Source organism: Trifolium pratense, linkage group LG5, assembly GCF_020283565.1.
Source record: "Trifolium pratense cultivar HEN17-A07 linkage group LG5, ARS_RC_1.1, whole genome shotgun sequence".
Taxonomy (NCBI): Eukaryota; Viridiplantae; Streptophyta; class Magnoliopsida; order Fabales; family Fabaceae; genus Trifolium; species Trifolium pratense.
Window position 1 is genome coordinate 19192338 of NC_060063.1, and position 18141 is coordinate 19210478.

Sequence of the window (18141 nt, forward strand, 5' to 3'; positions counted from 1 at the left end):
TTATAAATAAGGAATCCTCTATTCTGTGGCACCGGAGATTAAGACATTTCTCCATTCAGAAAATCAAAAGACTAGCGAATGATGAAGTACTTGACACTTTGGATTTCACTAATTTTGAGACTTGTGTAAATTGCATTCAGGAAAAGCAAACTAACACACATAAGAAGGGTGCTAAGAGGAAATCTGAAATATTAGAATTCATACATTCAGATATATGTTATACGTTCAGACATGGACATATAAGGTCCGAAATACTTCATCTCCTTCATTGATGATTAATCACGATATATGTATGTCTACTTGCTTCATAATAATTACGAAGCTTTGGAAGCCTATAAAGTTTTAAGGCTGAAGTAGAAAATAATGCGAAAAGCAAATTAAGATCGTGAGAAATTATAGAGGTGAAAAATATTATTATATATATACTGAGAATGGACATAGTTAGGAGTATGCGTAGCAACTTCGGACTTTCAAAGTCATTGTGGAGCGAAACTCTTAAAACGGTAGTGTATATATTGAACCGTGTTCCAACTAAGGTTGTCCCAAAGACACCTTTTGAGTTATTTAAAGGTTGGAAACCGAGTTTGTGTCATATACGCATTTGGGGATGCCCATCTGAAGTAAGAGTTTACAACTCACAAGAAAAGAAACTAGACCTTATGATTATAAGTGGGTATTTCATTGGATATGCCGAAAAAATCTAAAGGGTATTAAGTTATATTGTCCATCTCATAGCACTAGAATTGTGAAATCGAGAAATGCAAAGTTTCTTGAAAATGACTTGATTAGTGGGAGAAATTGAAGGAAAATCATGTTTAAAACAGAGTGTAAAACACAGCGGAATTTTAAATTTTTCCTTCGATGGATCCTTGCGAATGGGCATGATCAGGGTTAAGTGTTATACCTTTTGATCAACTGAAACAGCAAACTCTTTGCTTCTCTTCGTTGATCACAAGCACCACACGACGGCAGCACCTCTAGCTAGTCCACACGAACAGGTCTTCAACTTTCAGTGCTAGCTGCTACAAGATGAAGGCTTAGGAAGTGCGGTTAGGGTTTCAGAGCTTTAGGGTTTCTCTGAAAAACGAATTGTGAAAATGCAAGCACTAACTGAACTACACAAGCTTCTTATTTATGGAGTTTCTTGTGTGGTCAGTTGGGCCAAACAGTGTTTGGTCTTCTTAAGCCCAAAACTGTTTTTTTCACTAATCGCACCCTCAAAATAAGTCTTACTTGTTTCTTCCATATCGACTGTCCTTATGTGTGTGACCCTGTAGGATCTTATGACGTTGGCAATAATATTATTCTTAATATTATAAACAGTGAGCGGTATCTAGCAACACATCACTGCTACCCAATTCACAAGAATGTCCCGTGATCTGACAAACCTTTCCGTGATAAAACTTATGTGTATAATTGCCCTTTTACCCTTATGTCTATATTGAACACAAGGCATAGTACGTCACCCTTGTTAAGTTCAATATTGGGCCCATAGACATATCTCCTGTTATGAAGGAGGGGTAAATTCCATCTAGGTCACTCATGTCCCTCAGCATGATTCGTGGAATACCCATCAACCAACTTTATAGTCATCCTGTTACGGATAACTTTGAATGGCGACAAAGTACTACACTCCTACATCTAGGGAACATAGTGGTTTCAGGTCGAAGGGTGGAATACACCACTTATCACTATGAGAATATCTTATGACATTTCATAACATACTATGTAGTATTCTCATGGTGGGTCAATCCGATATAAATATTACTCTTAATATTTATATCTATGTGAAGACTTGATAACTCTTTATCTATGATCCGTGAGATGTGATCATCAGTCTACCAACATAATAGTCTCTATGTTTTGATGTTATCCCAATTCACATTAAAGCTCGACTACGGATGTTTTAAGAATAGTGTTCTCATGTGTAATGGATTCTCGCGATTAAGTCACACTTAACGTTCCATTCAATGAACTTACTATTCTAGGGACTCTATTATTATTTAACACATAAACATAATAAAGAAAAGCCTTTATTTAATAAGTAAATTATCCAATACAAGTATCATGCAATTATAAATAATTGGCCTCTAGGGCTTACACCAACAATCTCCCACTAGCACTAGAGCCAATCAGGCATGCTCCTAATACCTATGCCCCTAGTGTGGCCCTCATGCTTCGGCTGAGCAAGAGGCTTTGTAAGTGGATCAACAGCATTGTCAAGTGTTGGTACTCTGCATATCTTCACATCTCCTCTATCAATTATTTCTCGAATAAGATGATAGCTCCTGAGTATATGTTTGGACTTTTGGTGAGATCTAGGTTCCTTAGCTTGTGTGATTGCACCATTGTTGTCACAAAATAATTCAATGGGATCCACAATGCTAGGAAATATGCCAAGTTCAGTAATGAACTTCTTTATCCAAACAGCTTCCTTTGCTGCATTTGATGCAGCGATGTACTCAGCTTCGGTTGTAGAATCAGCAACTGTATCTTGCTTTGAACTCTTCCAGCTCACAGCGCCACCATTTATGCAAAACACATAGCCTGATTGCGACCTAAAGTCATCCCTATCTGTTTGGAAGCTAGCATCAGTGTGACCAATTACATTTAGCTCTTCTTGGCCTCCATATATTAGGAATGAGTCTTTAGTCCTCCTTAAGTATTTAAGGATGTTCTTGATAGCCACCCAATGAGCCTCACCAGGATCAGACTGATAACGGCTTGTTGCGCTTAAGGCATATGAAACATCTGGTCGAGTACATATCATGGCATACATGATAGATCCTATAGCCGATGCATAAGGGATCTTACTCATGCGGTCCCTTTCTTCCTTAGATGAAGGAGACTGTGTCTTTGAAAGACATAGGCCATGTTGCATAGGAATGAATCCTTTCTTGGAATCATGCATATTAAAGCGTCTTAACACTTTATCTATGTATGTACTCTGGCTTAGGCCAAGCAGTTTCTGTGATCTATCTCTATAGATTCTTATTCCTAATATATAGGCTACTTCACCCAGATCTTTCATAGAAAAGCAATTCCCTAACCAAGTTTTAACTTGTTGCAAGGTAGGGATGTCGTTTCCTATTAGTAATATGTCATCTACATATAATACTAGGAATGCGACTATGCTCCCACTAACCTTCTTGTAAACACAAGGCTCATCTTCATTTTGAATGAATCCGTACTGCTTTACAGTTTCATCAAAACGAAGATTCCAACTTCTGGAAGCTTGCTTCAATCCGTAGATTGATCGCTGTAATTTGCATATCTTTTTGGCTTCTCCTGGAATGCAAAAGCCTTCAAGTTGTGTCATGTACACATCCTCAAGGAGACTCCCATTAAGGAAGGCAGTTTTTACATCCATCTGCCAGATTTCATAATCATAGTATGCAGCGATGGCAAGTAAGATCCGAATGGATTTGATCATCGCAACTGGTGAAAATGTTTCATCATAGTCTACCCCATGAATTTGTTTGAAACCTTTAGCAACCAATCGCGCTTTGTAGGTCTGTACCTTTCCATCCATGTCAGTCTTCTTCTTGAAGACCCACTTGCATCCTATGGGTTTGATCCCATCAGGAGCTTCCACTAAGTTCCAAACTTGATTTGTGTACATGGAATCCATTTCAGATTTCATGGCTTCAAGCCACTTCTCAGATTCAGGGCCAGTAATGGCCTCTTGGTAAGTCACAGGCTCATCTTGATCCATGAGTAATACATCACCTTGTTCCGATATGAGATATCCATATCTTTCAGGTTCTTGACGTATCCTGTTGGACCTACGTGGTTCTTGTGTTACATGAGCAGGATTCTCTGTCACAACATCTTGTGCATCCTGCTCTTGTTCCTCCATTGGTGTGTCACTACTTTGTGGATCGTGAATTTCTTCAAGATCTACTTTCCTCCCACTGATTCCTTTTGAAACAAAGTCCTTTTCTAGGAATACTCCTGTTCGAGCGACAAACACTTTGCCCTCAGAAGGATTGTAGAAGTGATATCCTTTTGTCTCTTTTGGATATCCCACAAAGAAGCACTTGTCAGATTTAGGTTCAAGTTTAGTAGAAATTTGACGTTTTACATAAACTTCGCAACCCCAAATCTTTAAGTAAGACATATGTGGTTTCTTGCCACTCCATATCTCATATGGTGTCTTTTCAACCATTTTAGAAGGAACACGGTTAAGTGTATAAGCTGCTGTTAATAGAGCATGTCCCCAAAAAGAGTTTGGAAGATCAGCGTGACTCATCATAGACCGCACCATGTCCAACAAGGTTCGGTTTCTTCTCTCAGACACACCATTCCATTGCGGTGTTCCAGGAGGAGTGAGTTGGGATAAGATCCCACACTCTTTTAGATGGTCATCAAACTCTAGGCTTAAATACTCACCTCCTCGATCTGATCGAAGGGTTTTGATTTTCTTTCCTAGTTGGTTTTGTACTTCATTTTTAAATTCTTTGAACTTTTCAAAGGATTCCGACTTATGCTTCATTAGGTATACATACCCATATCTACTGTAGTCATCAGTGAATGTGATGAAGTACTGAAAACCTCCTCTACCATGTGTGTTCAATGGTCCACATACATCAGTATGTATGAGAGCCAAGAGATCACTTGCCCTTTCACCTTTACCAGTGAATGGGGTCTTTGTCATTTTTCCCAATAAGCAAGATCTGCATGTTTCAAAAGATTCATAATCAAATGAATCCAAGAGCCCATCTTTATGGAGCTTGGAAATGCGTTTCTCATTTATATGGCCTAAACGACAGTGCCAAAGGTATGTAGGATTTAACTCATTTGGTTTAATCCTTTTTGTATCAATGTTATAAATTGGCATTTCAAGATCAAGAATATATAATCCATTACTCATTTGAGCTGTGGCATAAAAATATCATTTAAATAAATGGAGCAACAATTGTTCTTTATTATAAATGAAAAGCCAAGTCTATCCAAACAAGAAACATAAATAATATTCCTGCTAATGGCAGGTACATAAAAACAGTTCTCTAACAGTATTATTAGTCCACTAGGTAAAGTTAAAGCATAAACTCCTACAGCTAATGCGGCAACTCTTGCTCCATTTCCCACTCGTAGGTCGACTTCACCTTTAGCCAATCCTCTACTCCTTTGCAGCCCCTGCACATTAGTACAAATGTGAGAACCACATCCGGTATCTAATACCCATGTAGAAGAAGTAGATAAATTAATTTCAATAACAAAGATACCTGCTGAATTGGAGCTCTCTACTCCATTCTTTTTATCTTCCAGGTATTTTGGGCAGTTCCTCTTCCAATGTCCAGTCTTGTTACAGTGGAAGCACCTACCCTCCTTTGCAACTCCCTAGTGGGCTTCAAAGCTTTAGGGGTAGGTTTGGGTTTGGCAACTTCCTTGCCCTTCCCTTTGTCTCCCTTCCCTTTGTTGCCCTTCCCTTTGTTTCAATTGCCAATCATAAGAACATGGTTGGACTTCCCTTTTGTTTTCATGTTCTGCTCAGCTTGCCTCAACATGCCTAGCAGTTGTGGCAGAGTCTTCTCCATGTCCGACATGGTGAAGTTCAGAACAAACTGATTAAAACTCTCCGGCAACGATTGCAGGATCAGATCAGTTACAAGCTCATTTCCAAGTGGAAATCCCAATTTTTCTAAGTTCCCCACGTACCCAATCATCTTGAGCACATGTGGACTTACTAGAGATCCCTCAGATAGCTTGGCTGAAAACAGGGCTTTGGAAACCTCAAACCTCTCAATCCTGGCTTGCTCTTGGTAGAGCGTCTTCAAGTGTTCGATCATATCGAACGCATTCATGTCCTCATGTTGCTTCTGAAGCTCAGAGGTCATGGTAGCCAGCATGAGGCACTTTGCATCCATGGCATCATCAAGACGCTTCTGATAAGCATCCCTTTGAGCCTTAGGAGCATTGGCCGCAGGTTCATCCTCAGGGTTAGGTTGGGGTTCCTCAATAGCATACAACTTTTTCTCGTGCATGAGGACTATCCTCAAGTTACGATGCCAATCAAGAAAATTTGTCCCAGACAATTTCTCTTTGTCAAGAATGCTTCGCAAAATGTTGTTCGAAGTATTGGTGTTTGACATGGTGATCTACAATTGTAAAAGTGAAAATATAAGTATTGAACAATTTTAATTCACATTTAATTAGGCCTTTAATTAAACATGTGCTCCCACTATTTTATTCAAAACAAATGACCCTCGACATTTGATTCGGAAAATCCCGTTGGAAGATTTTCTAGTGAGAATGAGATCCATATTTCACTTCATTTTAAGTCAGCGTTGGGCTGATTACACAAAATTTAGTTATTTAGGTAGGAAACTCCTTTCCAATTGTATCTCATACAACTCTCATATCCTTTCTATTGGGTGAATAACGCTTATTCTAATCCATCACATGGAATAACCCAATACTTGCTTCTAAAGTCATATAATCTTATTATATTTTCTTTAGTTAAGTTAGACCCATTAAATAGCGATCGGATAAATAAATTACCTCACCGCAACTTATCAATATTGACAATGCACTTCGCGTTGGCAAAACCTACATTGATCGATATTGATCTTGAAGGGCGCTATTCGTTGGAAAGCTATAAAACTTAATATTAATTCCTTCGAGGGCTTTTATAATTAATTTGATCTCACCTTACCACGGCTTACATACAATGACGTCACTCTATACATAACATGCATCAACATACATAATACAATAAGGTGACATGGTTATGGCCCCTAGCGTGATTGTTCCCTCAAGCCAATGAGAGAACCTATGCTATATCTAAGAACGACCTATACTTCTCCAAGATAGATCTTCATTGCTGTCCTTCCTGTCCTATTTGCTAATCTTATATTACATCACTACAAGAAACTCGTGTTCATACGAGGGAGTGAGATGAGAAAAGAAATTACATCAAGAGAATATAAGAGAGGCACGACACGCAGGCCGTATTTAAAATCCCAAATAAAACAAAAAGAAGAACTAAGGTCATAACCATTCATCATGCAACTTTAATAACAATAAACACATAAATTATTATTATTAAATTACTCCAATTAATAAAATACCATGATTGATCACCTTACGCAGAGTTAGCCAGGGGTTCCGCTGCCCGGTCAGCGGACGGGGTTCAAAGGGGCAGCGCCCCTTGCGATGAACACTTCATCATTGAATCCTTATCGCACCAACACTTGATGCTTCAGATATAAACCCTAGCCGTACTCTGTTTGTATAACAACACAACCCTTGTATTGTTACGGTAATCATTCATCAAAACGTTTCAGGATTTTGTTCATCATAGACGATTGGATATATGATGCTTCACCAGTTATCGGTTCCGAAGCTCACGCTCACAATCATCCATGCTCACGACAATCACTTAAAACTTTCAATGAACAATATGTTCTGTTTATATAACAATACAACACTTGTATGGTTATAAACCTTAATACAACCACCATTCATCAAAACGTTTCAGGTCTGCTAGTTCTAGATGAACGATCAGATATATGATGCTTCACCATAAACGGTTCCGAAGCTCACGCTCACAATCATCCAAATTAAATGCCAATCACTTAAACATTCGAATGAATGACACGATCAGTGTATCACATACACCGACGTGTTGTATCAGAATTATATATCACATATATATTTTAAAACCGATCAATCAAATTTTATTAATCCTTGTTATTATTATTATTAATACCGATTCAAAACCATATTAATAAAACAGTAATAAACAACAAACCGATTCATGGTTTCACAAGTGGCTCTGATACCACTGAAGGAAAATCGTGTTTAAAACAGAGTGTAAAACGCAGCGGAATTTTAAATTTTTCCTTCGATGGATCCTTGCGAATGGGCATGATCAGGGTTAAGTGTTATACCTTTTGATGAACTGAAACAGCAAACTCTTTGCTTCTCTTCGTTGATCACAAGCACCACACGACGGCAGCACCTCTAGCTAGTCCACACGAACAGGTCTTCAACTTTCAGTGCTAGCTGCTACAAGATGAAGGCTTAGGAAGTGCGGTTAGGGTTTCAGAGCTTTAGGGTTTCTCTGAAAAACGAATTGTGAAAAAGCAAGCACTAACTGAACTACACAAGCTTCTTATTTATAGAGTTTCTTGTGTGGTCAGTTGGGCCAAACAGTGTTTGGTCTTCTTAAGCCCAAAACTGTTTTTTTCACTAATCGCACCCTCAAAATAAGTCTTACTTATTTCTTCCATATCGACTGTCCTTATGTGTGTGACCCTGTAGGATCTTATGATGTTGGCAATAATATTATTCTTAATATTATAAACAGTGAGCGGTATCTAGCAACACATCACTGCTACCCAAGTCACAAGAATGTCCCGTGATCTGACAAACCTTTCCGTGATAAAACTTATGTGTATAATTGCCCTTTTACCCTTATGTCTATATTGAACACAAGGCATAGTACGTCACCCTTGTTAAGTTCAATATTGGGCCCATAGACATATCTCCTGTTATGAAGGAGGGGTAAATTCCATCTAGGTCACTCATGTCCCTCAGCATGATTCGTGGAATACCCATCAACCAACTTTATAGTCATCCTGTTACGGATAACTTTGAATGGCGACAAAGTACTACACTCCTACATCTAGGGAACATAGTGGTTTCAGGTCGAAGGGTGGAATACACCACTTATCACTATGAGAATATCTTATGACATTTCATAACATACTATGTAGTATTCTCATGGTGGGTCAATCCGATATAAATATTACTCTTAATATTTATATCTATGTGAAGACTTGATAACTCTTTATCTATGATCCGTGAGATGTGATCATCAGTCTACCAACATAATAGTCTCTATGTTTTGATGTTATCCCAATTCACATTAAAGCTCGACTACGGATGTTTTAAGAATAGTGTTCTCATGTGTAATGGATTCTCGCGATTAAGTCACACTTAACGTTCCATTCAATGAACTTACTATTCTAGGGACTCTATTATTATTTAACACATAAACATAATAAAGAAAAGCCTTTATTTAATAAGTAAATTATCCAATACAAGTATCATGCAATTATAAATAATTGGCCTCTAGGGCTTACACCAACAATCTCCCACTAGCACTAGAGCCAATCAGGCATGCTCCTAATACCTATGCCCCTAGTGTGGCATTCGTAGTACCCTTCAAGTTCAAACGAGTATTAGACAATCAATTATTGAAGTTCCACAAGCGGCGGATAATAATCTAGTAAATGAAGATGTTCAAGAATTTCATGAAATTATTGAACAAAACGTTGAACCAACGTTATGAAAGATTACTAGAAAAAGAGAGCCAACTATAGCTAGTGATCTTGAGGTATATTTACAAGAGTCGGACTATAATATGTGTGCTGAAAATGATTCTGAAACGTTCTCACTTCGATGTGAAAACTGCATTCTGAATGGAAATCTAGAAGAAAAGGTTTACATGAAATAAACCGAAGGAATTTCTTCTAGTGGTGATAAGCTTTTGGTATGCAAGCTTAAGAAATCCGTATATGGACTCAAACAAGCTTCCCTTTAGTGGTATTTAAACTTTTCATGATGTCATCTCTTCATTTGGATTTGTAGAGAACATTATGGATTAATGTATATACCAGAAGATCAGTGAGAGTAGAATTTGTTTCCTTATTTTGTTCATGGATGATATTTTACTTGCTACCGATGATAAGGATTTGCTATATGAGGTGAAATAATTTCTCTCTAAGAGTTTTGATATGTAGGATATGGGTGACGCTTCTTATGTCATTGACATTAAGATTCAAAGAGTCTGAATTCGTAGAATTTCAGGTTTGTCACAAGAGGCTTACATCAATAAGGTCTTAGAGAGGTTTCAGAGGAAAGATTGTTCACCAAATATAGCACCCATCGTGGTTCTATTTGGATCAATGCTCGAAGAATGATTTTGAAAGGGAACAAATGCTTAATATTCTATATGCTTCCACTGGTGGAAGCCTAATGTATGCTCAGGTTCGCACACGGCCCGACATTTCATTTGCAATTGGAATATTAAACAAATATTAGAGAATCTAGATATGGAACGCTGGAAAGCTGCAAATAAAGTAACTAGGTACCTTAAGGTACCAAAGACTACATGCTTATGTATATGTGAACTGAAATTGTAGAGGTCAAAGATTACTCTAATTAAGAGATTATACAGGCTGCGTTGACTTAAGAAAATCAACATCCGGTTACATTTTCATGTTAGCCGGTGGAGTTGTTTCTTGAAAAAGCGCAAAGCAGACCTTGACCGTCACTTTCACAATGGAAGCTAAGTTCGTATTTTGTTTGAGGCTACATCACATGGTGTATGGATGAAGAGTTTCCTTTTGGGTTTGAAATTGTAAACTCAATATTTAGACCACTAAAGATACATTCTGACAATTCAGTTGCGGTTTTATGGCTAAGAATAACAAAAGTGGAAGTCGAATTAAGTATATCGACATTAAGTATTTAGCCGTAAGAAAGCGCATTAAGGATCAAATAATTATTATTGATCATATTAGTATTGAACTGATGATTGTCGATCTTTTGACTAAAGGCATGCCACCGTCAAAATTTAAGGATCGTGTAGAAAAATGGGACTTGGTTCCTATATTTGGTTTTCGTTTTAAGAACGATTTTGTTTTATGAAACTTTGTATATGATATTTTCTCATGTGTTTAAGTTCTAAAGTGTACGTACAAATTTGATTTTGAGAAATATTGTTTAGGTTTGGAACTTGAATAAACGTAAATGTTATGAGTTTATTCATTAAGCTATATTTGAGTTTGGTTCCTCTTTATGATTGTATACATACAGTTTATTAATAAAACTCTTATATATTACAGTATTTTCTCATATTCATGCGCACTATAGTTTTGAGAAAATATATTTCAGTTGGACCAAGAATAAATATATGATTTATTCATTAAGTTTTATTGCCACATTAAGTATATACTTGAGAAACTAAACATGTCGTAATACATAGATGATAATACTCGCGATTAGAGAAACTATCGCTATGATTCACATGTTTGTTTCTTAAGGAAGGTATTTGATGACTCATTTAGACCAATAATTAGATACTATGGACCAAGTGGGAGAATGTAAGAACATAACGGTTTTTATTTTAATTATTAGTAAAAACCCACATTAAGTATGGTCCATAGGTTTTAGGAGTTATGATTTTAGAGCATCTCAATTTTTAATGGTCATTATTTGGGTGGTAATGGCTCTTGATTTCTTGATGGTAGAATCAAACATATAAAGTAGCCTTTGGTCCCTAAGCTCTCTCTCAATTTACTATTCAGAAAATATACATCATCTATATAGTTGAGAGTAAGAACTTGGAAGACTAAAAGAGCCTCAATAACTTCAAGCAAGATCAATCCTCAACCGGAACAAGCTTTAAGCAATAGCAATGACGGGAGGTATTTCAGCTATTTAAATTCAATTTCGTTTCCGCTGTTTAAGGTTGAATTTCATTTATGAATTTGTAGAAATTCTTACACCAAGCACTTTGCAGTACAACCGAGATCACTCTTACGGCCAGAACGGCGAAAGTAGCATTACATCCACGAACATACATGATAGAGGGAAAAGTTAGGTTTCAAATGCTTCCAGTGTACAAAATCAACCTCCCCGGTTGATTGATACGACGTCGAAGTCGTTGCTGAACCAAATATGGTCAGGCTCTAGAAGCAGCAAGCTAGAACATAAGATGCAGTTCAATGTATCATAATACAACCACGCGCGGAGTGGTGACTTGGCCTATGTCTTCTTATATGGATCTGAATTCCCATCTCGACGAACTATCGCCGCCACGACTTACCGTCCAACATCGTTGCCTCGCCATCGATCATTTTGTTGCTAGGCACTTCCAACCCAGGTGTTGATGTTTCTTTTCCTGTATTTTGTCATTTAATCATATAACTATTGGTTCAGATGATATGTCCATATGGCGAGTAGTTTTTCATGTGTTTGATTTTGATAAGATTTTATATGAATATGATTCGGGCATGTATACATGTTATCGGTTCTAACATGCTAGATTAATATATAAGTTTCAATGAGTAAAAGAAAAAAGGGCCAATCTAACATGTCTTTAATTAAAAGTAGCTTTGACAGTCAATTTTATTAGGAGAAAAGTAGTTTACTCTTATTTGGCAACATATGGAACATGTCTGTGAATGTGTAAAGGTGCTTGTTTCTTTAATTGATAATTATGTTGTTGCTCTGGAAATCTCACACCGATAATTCTCAATTATAGTTCTAGATTCCCATTTATCAGTAGGATATTTACAACTTCAATCTGCTCTCACAAAACTTGCAGATATATATAATATTATAAATAGTACAGTCTACAATATATAAAAAGAAGATACATATGAAATCACTAATTTGCCCCTATTTCATTTTTTGACACATAATCATTTTTAAGGGTATTTTGTGTCTTTATTAAAAAAATTAGTAGAAAAATGCTAAAACATTTCTAAGCAACATTCAAGCCCTTAACCTTTTAGTTACATTTCTTATTATATTTACCACTAAGCCATATGAATTAATTTGTTATATTTTTGGAACCAATATGAGTTAAATGCCCAATTGTAACCACAAAACTCCACTTTATTTGCTACTTCTTCTCCCACGATTTTTTTCTTTTTATCTAAAAATCCAATTTTTTGTATGTAAACCAAATTCAAATTAAATTACCTCACTTTATATACAATATATGAAAAGAAGATGCATATGAAATCACCAATTTGCCCCTTTTTCATTTTTTGAGACATAATCATTTTCAAGGGTGATTTTATATGTATTTTCTTTTCATAATTGTAAATTTTTGGAACTAATGTGAGTTAAATGTCCAATTGTAACCACAAAACACCACTTTATTTGTTACTTCTCCCACGATTTTTTTCTTTTTATCTAAAACTCTAATTTTTTGTATGTAACCCAAATTCAAATTACCTCACTTTATATAAATTCAATTTTTTTATTAAACAAAAATCAATTAACTGGGCATCGATATATCCTATACAATCTACTATATAAGCGGTATTAATTTTGTTTTAATTACTCAATTTAAAACGTTTCTTTACCTTACAAAAAAATAAAATAAATAACATATAGAAATCCACATAAATTTAATAAGGCTTAAATGCAGTTTTGATCCCCCTATTTTGAATTATTTTGATTACAGTAAAAAAATAATTATTTTGATTAATAAAATATTAAATAAATATATGAGAAAGTCTGTTTACCCATTGGAACCTAATTCTTGGGATCTCCAGTCTTTTAGGTTGGGTTACCATCATAAGTAATTCACTTCATAGGCATTAGTCCCATCTTGACAGATGTATTGTGGACTTTCTCTCTAGCCAGTCCTTTCGTCAAAGGATCTGCTAGGTTATCATTAGTGCGTACATGATCCACTCTCACAACACCTGTAGTGATGAGCTCTCTCACTGTGCTGTGCTTTCTTCTAATTTGACGTCTTTTACCATTATAAAAACGATTCTCAATTTTAGCGATAGCTGCAGTACTATCACAATGGATCAAGACAGCAGGCATAGGTTTTTCCCATAAGGGAATCTCAGATAACAAGCATCTCAACCAGCTTGCTTCTTCACTAGCAGTTGCTAGTGCTATCATTTCAGATTCCATAGTGGACTGTGTCAAAAAGGTCTGTTTCTTAGATTTCCATGATACAGCTCCACCGGCTATACTAAATATAAGGCCACTAGTAGCTTTGGAATCATCTGACAAGGTGTTCCAATCAGCATCACTGTACCCTTCAAGTACAGTTGGAAATCTCTGATAGTGTAATCCGAGATTCATGGTCCTTTTCAGGTATCTCATGACTCTCTCAATAGCATGCCAATGCTCATTACTGGTCTGCTGGTAAACCTACACAAGAATCCCACGACATAGGCGATGTCGGGTCTAGTACAATCAGCGGCATACCTAAGACTACCAATGATGCTCGCATATTCTGTTTGTCTTACGCTATCACCAGTGTTCTTAAACAGTTTTACACTGGGATCATAAGGTGTGCAGGCAGGTTTACAGTTAAAGTAACCGTATTTCTTTAGGATCTTTTCCACATAATGTGATTGATCTAGGGATATCCCCTTCTCAGACCTAGTGATTTTTATTCCAAGAATCACACTTGCTTCTCCGAGGTCTTTCATATCAAAGTTGTTACTCAACATTGATTTCACATTATTTATGGCAGAAAGGTTTGAGCCAAATATCAACATGTCATCTACATAGAGACATATTATAGTGCAAATGTTGCCATCACATTTATAGTAAATGCATTTGTCACTCTCATTGAGTCTGAACCCATTCAATATCATTAAGTTATCAAACTTTTCATGCCATTGTTTCGGAGCTTGTTTAAGACCATACAGAGATTTATCTAACTTGCAGACCTTAGTTTCTTGTCCATGTATAACAAACCCTTCCGGTTGTTCCATATAGATTTCTTCTTCTAAGTCACCATTTAAAAAAGCAGTTTTGACATCTATTTGGTGTACAATTAAGTTATAAAGAGCTGCTATTCAAATAAGTACTCGAATGGACGTTATTCTAGTGACAGGTGAAAATGTGTCGAAGAAATCTATATTTTCTCTTTGTCTAAAACCTTTGGCTACAAGGCGAGTCTTGTATTTTTCAACTGTGCCGTCACTACAAGAAAAACGCCATTTATTGGCGGCCAAAAACCGCCAGAAACAAGGAAAAACCGCCAGAAACAGCTTAATTAGTGGCGGTTTACTGGCGGCCGAGATGCGCCAGTAAATAACTCGACGGTAACGTTACTGGCGGCCAAAGCCGTCGAAAACATAGCTGACGAGACTTACTGGCGGCCCAGACCGCCACTAAGTAACAACGGTCAATTCAAAGACCAAGGAAGTTACTGGCGGCCTTGACCGCCGCAAAGTTTAGTGTCAGAAAACTCAGTTTCTTTTGCAGGTTGCGTCAGAGATACTGGCGGCTAGGACCGCCACTAAATTTTCCAGATTTGACCATTTAGCGACGGTCAGGACCGCCACTACAGCCTTTTCAAATTTTTTTAAAAAAAGCGTTTTTAATTAATTATTTTGTTTTAAAAAAACCGTTTTTTTAAATAATAATTGCTTTAAAAAAACATTTTAATTTATTTAAATATAAAATTTAATATTTTTAATAATTTTATTTATATTTATTTTAAAAAAACTTTTTAATTTATAAAATTTAATAATTAATTATTTTGTTTTAAAAAAACATTTTTTTTAAATATTAATTGCTTTAAAAAAAACATTTTAATTTATTTAAATATTAAATTTAATATTTTTAATAATTTTATTTATATTTATTTTAAAAAAAACTTTTTAATTTATAAAATTTAATAATTAATTATTTTGTTTTAAAAAAACATTTTTTTTAAATATTAATTGCTTTAAAAAACATTTTAATTTATTTAAATATTAAATTTAATATTTTTAATAATTTTATTTATATTTATTTTAAATTTTTTTTTTATTTAATATAAAAATAAGACAGAATTATTTAAAATATTAATAATTAAACATAAATTAAAAATTCGATAATAAACGACGAAATACGATAATTGTCATACAACACAAACAAAGTACCCGATAAATGTCATAGGTTACAAACCAAATACGATAATTGTCTTAAATTACTTCCACAAATAAAACTACTAAAATGATTAATACGACAACACAAATGGAGGTTATGCATTTTGACCGTTTCCCCTTCCTCTTCTTCCGGCACTTGTTCTTCCACCGCTTCCTCTTCCCACGATTGCCCTTCCGGCGCTTGTCCTTCCCACACTTGCCCTTCCGGCGCTTGGCCTACCGCCGCCCATAGACATTTCAGATGAAGAACCTACCCCTCTGCCTTGACTATTTCCACCACTATGGACAAGTGGACTTATTATGCCACCTTGATTCATAGAAGTGGAATCATGAACTGTGAAACCGGGAATTTCCAATTCTCCAAGAATTGCCAGCCCCTGCTGCCCAAGCATCCCTTGCAATAAAGGGTCATTTTGGAGACCTGTAAAGAAATTCTCATCCGGGTCAGAGGATACGTTCAAATCAACTTCACCGGGTCGATACCCCTCATCTTCCGCCGGGTCCTCATGAAGACTTGCTGGTTGGTAGGACGACTGTGAGTTCCTTCCAACGCTCTGAATCTGTTGAACTGCATAGTTCACACCTGTCATATAATTGAAATTGTTGGAATTTTGCAGACGTTGTGATTGATTAGGACGCTGATACTGCTGCTGAAGTTGTTGCTGCTGCTGCTGCTGAAATGGTTGTTGCTGAAATTGCTGCTGCTGAAATGGTTGATGCTGAAATGGTTGCTGCTGAAATGGTTGTTGCTGAAACTGTTGCTGGTTTGATTGTCCTGGTATCCCGCTAGAGAGTTCTGCCCTGAGCTGTGTCATCATCTCTTCTCTCATAGAAGCAATTGACTGTTGTTGTTCAGCTCTTAATCGTTGTTCCAATTCTTCAATACTTTCCACACGTTGAGATCGACCGGTAGGCATGGTGGCAGTACTGTCATAAGAGTCGCTCATATTATCCATCATATATCCTCTTGTCGTCCTCTGAACGAGCGAAGACGTACTACCCTGACCAACGATACGACCTTTATACTTTCCCCCGGTATTACAGCAGCTAAAAACATGTAAGGTTTTGACATACACATTTCGGGTGGAAGGTTGTACGGGGTGACAATAACAGGCCAACATGAATATGGAGTAGCTGATACTTGAGTATACGGGGTAAATCCATCAGAACATAATCCTAATCGTACATTTCGTGGCTCTGAAGCAAAATCAGGATGAACTTGATCAAAATGCTTCCATGCAAGACCATCAGAAGGATGTCGCAACTCACCCGACCTTTTTCTTTGTTCATAATTTTCAGAGTGCCATGTCATTTTTGTGGCAGTTTGCAATGATGCATACAACCTCTGCAACCTTGATACTATGGGTAAATAGAACATTGTCTTTCTTGGTACTGGTTTTCTACTACTTGACCTCGAATTTTTTGTTTGACGATATCTTGGTTCTTCACAAAATTTACATTCAAGTAAATCACCGTCACTAACACCAAATTCATTGGTATAAAATATCATACAACCGTTAACACAACAGTCAATTCTCTTCACTCCTAGTCCTAGCTTTGACACTAGCTGTTTTGCCTCATAATAACTTCGCGGCAAATCACCGCGAGCGAAGATGGGTGTCGTATCCAGCACCAGTTTCGCGATCAAGTCCATAGCTAATTCTGGAACTAGATATTGAGACTTCGGACCCAAAAGTCTAACACAAACTGTTAACTTCGAGTCTGTAGAACCTTCAAACAACGGTACGTTGGTCTCTTTTAAAAGATCAAAAAATCTCTGAGCTTCGGCATTCGGCTCCTCATCTCCTTCATATTCATCTTCAAACTCGTTCACCACATTGTACCCAAGACCATCACTTATCATATTGTTCATCATGTTGAACGGGTAATGCTGATAATCTTGTGAAGGTAATTCCGCCGGGTAATTATGTTGATCATTTTGTGAAGGTAAAACAGTATTGCTAGATGAAGCACCTTGATCCGATGTAAAGGATTCACCATGACTTGTCCAAACCCAATAATTCGGCTGAAATCCTTTAGTATGTAAATGATACTTAATTTCATCTACGCTGCGAATACGTCTACATTGACAGACCACACAAGGACACCTAATTCCCCCTTCCCTAATAACAACGGGCTTTTGTTTTACTGCATCAATAAACAACTTCCCATCTTCATAACGATCATACATCCATCTACGATCCATGTCTGGATAAATATACAATATCAACACGACTATTTATATTATAGATCTATTTCATATTAATTAGATCTACAATTAGGGGGTATCTCGACTTCCATGCATGTATAATCATTTATTTATATAAACGTTTTTTTTATTGGAATAAAAAATTAAATTGTTATTTATAAGTATTTTGTTTATTAAACATAATCATTTATTATTTTAAAAAACCATGTAACAGTTATTTATTAAAAAAAAATGAAACAGAATTATTATATGACTTTAAAAAAACTCAATTAAAAA

General features: G+C 36.4%; 2 protein-coding genes across 2 annotated transcripts; both read right to left on the minus strand.

The window, feature by feature from the left end:
* Positions 1-15751: 15751 nt before the first annotated feature.
* Positions 15752-16612, minus strand: LOC123886188 (signal transducer and activator of transcription C-like). Its single transcript, XM_045935522.1, has one exon. The coding sequence runs from the start codon at positions 16610-16612 to the stop codon at positions 15752-15754; it is 861 nt and encodes a 286-aa protein (XP_045791478.1).
* Positions 16612-17862, minus strand: LOC123886189. The gene has a single exon (XM_045935523.1). The coding sequence runs from the start codon at positions 17860-17862 to the stop codon at positions 16612-16614; it is 1251 nt and encodes a 416-aa protein (XP_045791479.1).
* Positions 17863-18141: the final 279 nt, after the last annotated feature.

Coding starts and splice junctions, on each gene's coding strand:
- LOC123886189 (XM_045935523.1), bottom strand. CDS start 17,862: ATGGATCGTAGATGGATGTATGATCGTTATGAAGATGGGAAGTTGTTT.
- LOC123886188 (XM_045935522.1), bottom strand. CDS start 16,612: ATGGATAATATGAGCGACTCTTATGACAGTACTGCCACCATGCCTACC.